Raw genomic sequence first — 6,000 nt, 5'->3', positions numbered from 1 at the left:
CCGCCCCCCCCCCCCCCCCCCCCCCCCCCCCCCCCCCCCCCCCCCCCCCCCCCCCCCCCCCCCCCCCCGGCCCCCGTAGCAGCCACATGGGAAATCTTGCCATGGAAAATCGTGCATGTACATCTTTTGTTTTGATCGTCGTCTTGGCACGACGTTGATCACCGCTTCCCGGCGAGGAGAAAGATTGACGTGAGAAGAATGTTCTAATCTTCTACGGCTTGGACTCTATAGGCAAGGAGGAGCAGAGATGCGTCTTTTGGTGTACAGTACTTGAATAGTCTCAACCTGCATATGCCCTTCCGTTTGGAGCATGGTAGTATTCGGTAGTGGTATTTCTATATTAGTACCTACATAGACACATTCTTTAAGCAAGTCTTGGTAGTTTAAAACGCCTAGATAAAAACAGCACCACCTTCCAATACCGTGGTGAACAAGCATCAATAAGCAAATTGATCAAAGTAAAGAGGATTAAAAAAAAAAAAAAGTCCAAAACCATCTGAATCCCCCTTTTATTATCGGGTAGGCCTCTCATTTTCGGTTCGGCACCGGAGGCGGGCCCATCTTGGAAGCCCCGGTGTCGACCCGCTTGGACGCCGGCAGGTCCGGGACTTTGAAGCCGCCTCCGCCGTTGTTGACCTGCGTGAAGCTGCCGCCCTTGAACCACCGGTCCTCCTCTGCTTTGCGCTTTCGGCTGAGCTCGGCGCGCACCTTGGGGTCGACCAGCTCCAGGCCCTGGACGGGAGTGAAGGCCAGCGATGACTGAGTACCGGTCGCAGAGCCGACGGTGCTTCCCACGCCCGATGTCCGGAGCCCCTTTCCGCGGAGATCCATGCCGGGAGCCATGCCAAAGCCTCCGATGGATGATGCCGTGCCTCCGCCCAGTGTGCTGGCGCCGCCCCAGCCCTTGTTCTTGACGCCGAGTTTGGCCCGCGTGCGCTGATCGACCTGCATGCCGCGAATACGTCCGTCGTTGGACTGGCCAATCATGCCCATGCCCACCGTGCCCTCGCCCGTGCCGTAGCCGACTTCCTTCTCCTCCTTTCCAAATGCCATGCGGTTTTGGGCCTTGCGCAGCTCCGTCATGGCGAGCGCCTCCTTGGCCTTTCTGGCCCGACGACCACCTCGCTTTCTGGCGGGTTTGTCATCCGGTACGGGTAGCGCCCGCTGCCCTTTGTTAGGCGGGGGCTCGGTAAGTTTCTCCAGCCTTTCCAGACAGGCAGATTTCAGTTGCTCTCCCGTTGAGCCGTCGGCGCTGGAGTGGATGCGATCGACTCGTGCGGCCAAGACGAGCTTGGCTGCTACGATTCTCATGGCTTGTTTCTTCAAGTCGTTGGGGATGCCCCGGATAATCTCAGAGTTGTAGAGGTAGCCTTGCTGACGGATGCCGATGTTGGTAGCCAGACCGGCTTGTCGTTTCTTGGAGCCCCAAGAGGGAATGTTGCATGCTGGTGTCTTGGACAAACCCGTCAGACCGCCAGCAGCGTTGAGAAGTTGTGCAGCCGTGAGTGAGCCGATGAGGATCGTCAAGTTGGGTGCGAAAATGTTCATTCGTGATTGCACGTATTCCGTGAGAGTCTGCTTCGCTCTGTGCAGGGCAATCATCATTTCGCAGGCCTGTCGTACTCGTTGTAGCTCTTCGGCCGCCATTTCATGCCCTTTCGAGGTGGTGGCTTCCACCGTAACAATCATGAGCGAGGGTCCATCGAGGACAGCCTTTAGTCCAACGCCAAGAGGATTGTCTGTCGAAGTCTGAAGCACTTTGATATTCTCCGAGTCCATGGGGCCGTTTCCAATGATGGCTACCACCTTGGCATATTCCAACGGAGTCGTGACGAGGCGTTCTAGTTCGGGAAAACGAGTCGAGTAGTGATCGCGAATGAACTTGTGCACAAGCGCGACCTCGCCGTCTATCATGGTTGATAGGCTGTTGGACTGCGTTAATAGGTGGTACTCGGGGTGGTCTTCGATGTTGCCAACGCTGGTTTGCTGCGCCGTCGGTTGCGACTGGTAGTATGTGATTTTCTGTAGGAGTCGAGCCAACACGTCAGGGCTAATTGCTCATCTCGAAAACGATGTAAACAAGCCATCCAAAAGAGGTTTTGGGGCAAGGGATAGGGGTTTACTAACCTCAAGGATGGGCTCCAGCGTCTGCATCAGACTGGCCACGCTGCGGACGTCTTTGACGGCGCCCAGCTGCATCTTCTCGACCTTTGCCTTGGTTGCTTCTGCATCCTCCATGTCGTTCAACGCACCCGCGCCTTCATCTTCCGAGGCCTCTTCATTGTCGTCGTCATCGTCCACGTCCATGGCATCGCGATCTCCATTTGCTGTCCTCTCCGGCTTTTCTGCGAGTACGAGGCCTTCGTTGTCCAGCTCATCTGCCTCGTCTCCTGAGCTTCCAAAGTCGTTGAGCAGGTCGTCGGCGACTGTCGACATGGCGGCGGCTGGCTGGCGAACAAGTCTATCTCTCTAGTCGCGGCTGTGTCTTGTGAAATAGAAAAGAGGAAGAGAGAGTAATTGTCTCGATCGGGCGATGTGCAGCCTGCAGGATTACGAATTGCTTTGTTAGGCTTCTTTTTTTTCTCTTCTGATTTGAATGAAGCTGCGAGGCTGAGAAACAACGGACGCTGTAGGTAGGCAAGTCCGGGTGGTCCGTGCGCCATCACACCAAATCAATCGCTTATCGTGGCGATAAGGCGCCGCCAAGTACTACTTTGTACCCACTCCAAGCACGTCTGTCTGTTCCGCCTCGCAAATTTCAAAGCCTCGTCAGTTATTTGAGGGCCGCAAGAGTTCATCCCAGCTAATCGAGGCGAGTTTCGGATCTGATTTCTACACAATCGCTCTCATCAGGCGTCTCACGAGCTATCCGGCACAATGGAGTCGTCGCGTGGCCCCCCCAAGGTCAAAAACAAGGCGGCTGCTCCTATCCAGATCAGTGCCGAGCAGCTGCTTCGTGAGGCCGTCGACCGACAGGAGGTTCAGATCCAGGCGCCGACGCAGCGATTCGCCGATCTCGAAGAGCTTCACGAGTACCAGGGCCGGAAGCGAAAGGAGTTTGAGGACTATGTGCGGCGGAATCGCGTCAAGCTCAGCAACTGGCTGCAGTACGCGCAGTGGGAGCTGGAGCAGAAAGAGTTTGCCCGCGCTCGATCCGTCTTCGAGCGCTGTCTCGATGTCCATCCCAATGAGGTCCAGGTGTGGACGCGGTACATCGAGGCCGAGATGAAGTCGAGAAACATCAACCATGCCCGAAACCTGCTGGATCGCGCAGTCACGCGGCTGCCCCGAGTCGACAAGATGTGGTACAAATACGTTTACATGGAGGAGATGCTGGGCAACATCCCCGGAACGCGACAGGTCTTTGACAGGTGGATGCAATGGCGACCAAATGAGGCGGCGTGGAGTGCGTACATCAAGCTGGAAAAGCGATACGGCGAGTTTGACCGGGCACGCGACATCTTCCAGACCTTTACCATGGTCCACCCCGAGCCCCGAAACTGGATCAAATGGGCCAAGTTTGAGGAAGAGTACGGAACGAGCGATCTGGTTCGCGAGGTCTTTGGAACGGCGGTTGAGGCTCTGGGCGACGACTTTGTCGACGAGAAGCTATTCATTGCCTATGCTAGGTTTGAATCCAAGCTCAAGGAATATGAGCGCGCGAGAGCCATCTACAAATACGCCCTTGACCGCCTACCTCGATCAAAATCAAGGCTGCTGCACTCGGCATACACGACATTTGAAAAGCAATTTGGCGACCAGGACGGCGTGGAGGATGTGGTCCTCTCAAAGAGACGGGTGTTTTACGAAGAGCAGGTGCGCGAGAACCCCAAAAACTACGATGCGTGGTTCGACTATGCCGGACTAGAAGAGGCTTCCAGAGACGCAGACCGTGTCCGGGATGTCTACGAGCGAGCGATTGCCCAAGTACCCCCAACCCAGGAGAAGCGGCACTGGCGCCGATACATTTACCTGTGGATATTCTATGCGGTGTGGGAGGAGCTCGAGGGCCAGGACGCGGAGCGCGCCCGGCAGATTTACACCACATGCCTAAACTTGATACCCCATGCCAAGTTTACGTTTGCCAAAATATGGCTGCTTGCGGCGCAGTTTGAGGTTCGACAGGGCGACCTTGGGGCTGCTCGGAAGCTACTGGGGCGTGCGATCGGCATGTGCCCCAAGGACAAGCTGTTCGACGGTTACGTCGACCTGGAGCGGAAGCTGTTTGAATTCGTGCGCTGCCGGAAGCTATACGAGAAGCACGTTCAGTACAACGCGACAAACTGCCAGACGTGGATCAAGTTTGCCGAGCTGGAACGCGGCCTGGACGACCTCGATCGCGCGAGGGCCATCTTTGAACTGGCCGTCGGCCAGCCCCAGCTGGACATGCCAGAGCTGCTGTGGAAGGCCTACATCGACTTTGAAGAAGAAGAGGGCGAGTACGAACGGACGCGCGACCTGTACGAGCGACTCCTCGAAAAGACGGACCACGTCAAGGTCTGGATCAGCTACGCCCACTTCGAAATCAACATCCCCGAAGACGACGAGGCCGAGGAGGAACAGGAGGAACAACGCGTCAGCGAGGAGGCCAAGGCCCGCGCCCGCAAGGTCTTTGAGCGCGCCCACAAGAGCATGCGCGACAAGGACCTCAAGGAGGAGCGCGTCAGCCTGCTCAACGCCTGGCTGTCGTTTGAGCGCACGCACGGCTCCGACGCCGACGTGGACGCCGTGCAGAAGCAGATGCCGCGCAGGGTCAAGCGCCGGAGGAGAGTCCAGGACGAGAGCGGCGGCGACAACGAGGACGTCTACGAGGAGTACTTTGACTACGTCTTCCCGGCCGACGACCAGCAGGCCAAGAACCTGTCCAACATTATGGCCATGGCGCAGAAGTGGAAGCAGACGGGCGGCGACTTGTCCGGCGCTTCGTGAGGGCCTGCGCGCGCTTCGTTCTGCCGCTGTATACACCGTTTTCTTCTTCTTCTTCTTTTGGGCGGGAGAATACCTACAAAACAAAACCCGTCTAATACTCCGATACATCTCTCTGTCTCTGTCTAAGTCTAATTTCACTCCCCCCTCCTTCTTCTCACTCCATCATCCAATGTGATTCCACGCATACATGTTGCATACTCCTCACAAAAGACCGACGATGAGACACATGGGGGGGGCACCCACATACCACATACATTCTCGTACATACGCACATGTACATGCAACCCGCCTCAAAACATCACGATAATCCAAAATCCATTCGCTCCAGGGGGGGACGCACAACGACGTCACCACTATTTCACGTCCCATGCCCATGCAGCAGTGGGGGGGTGGTCGGGCCGCGCACTGTGACGTTTCAGACTAGGGAGCTGGGAGCCCCAAAAAAAAACAAGGGGGGGGGAGGAGAAGAAAAAAAAAGGACGTGTCCGAGATCTTGATGCAGTTGGATGCCGCTTACACAAGTCATGATGTCATAGACTTGGGGAATCTTGAATTGCTGGAGTTTTGCCAGGGAGCGGAAACAAAAGATTGCCTAGTTTTTTTCTTCTTCTTTTGATTGGAGTGACACAAGGCCACGACAAAGGATAGTGTCTTAGTCCATATGCAAAATGATGAATTTACTTGATGCCATGCATTAATCACACAGTTTTTTTTTGTCCTCTGCCTTTCTACTATATAAAAAACATAAAAGCACTCATTAATATCAGTCATCATAATTCGTAAATGGGAGCCCAGCTTGCCAGGCCCTCGCACATGCAAGGAAATCAGTGTAAGCCATCCAAGAATTTCGTCCCTCAACCTGTTTTCCAAGCCAAATGTTCCAATCATCGTAGATCTGCCCTTGGGCTGCATCACCCGCCCTGGGCCGTCTTTGCCGGAGCTACCGCATATCCCTTCCTGCTTCATCGAGAATCTGGGATGTGCCACGTTACCTAGCATGGCCGTCATCCAAGAATTCGTCAAACCCGCGCCTTTCTCGTGTTGGCCTGCATGGAAACGTGTTCCCATCCG

General features: G+C 55.6%; 2 protein-coding genes across 2 annotated transcripts; one reads left to right on the top strand and one right to left on the bottom strand.

The window, feature by feature from the left end:
* Positions 1-528: 528 nt before the first annotated feature.
* Positions 529-2,436, bottom strand: Triagg1_6242 (uncharacterized protein; the record flags this gene model as incomplete). Its single annotated transcript, XM_062900845.1, has 2 exons — positions 529-2,022; positions 2,128-2,436. 2 exons carry the CDS (start codon positions 2,434-2,436, stop codon positions 529-531), a joined length of 1,803 nt encoding a protein of 600 aa, XP_062754788.1.
* A 441-nt stretch (positions 2,437-2,877) lies between these two features.
* Positions 2,878-4,929, top strand: Triagg1_6241 (uncharacterized protein; the record flags this gene model as incomplete). Its single annotated transcript, XM_062900844.1, has 1 exon — positions 2,878-4,929. One exon carries the CDS (start codon positions 2,878-2,880, stop codon positions 4,927-4,929), a length of 2,052 nt encoding a protein of 683 aa, XP_062754787.1.
* Positions 4,930-6,000: the final 1,071 nt, after the last annotated feature.

The sequence above is a fragment of the Trichoderma aggressivum genome, assembly GCF_033847375.1.
Source record: "Trichoderma aggressivum f. europaeum strain CBS 100526 chromosome Unknown scaffold_024, whole genome shotgun sequence".
NCBI classification, from domain to species: domain Eukaryota; kingdom Fungi; phylum Ascomycota; class Sordariomycetes; order Hypocreales; family Hypocreaceae; genus Trichoderma; species Trichoderma aggressivum.
Note: the sequence above shows the minus strand (reverse complement) of the source record. Positions and strands in the feature narration are given on the sequence as shown.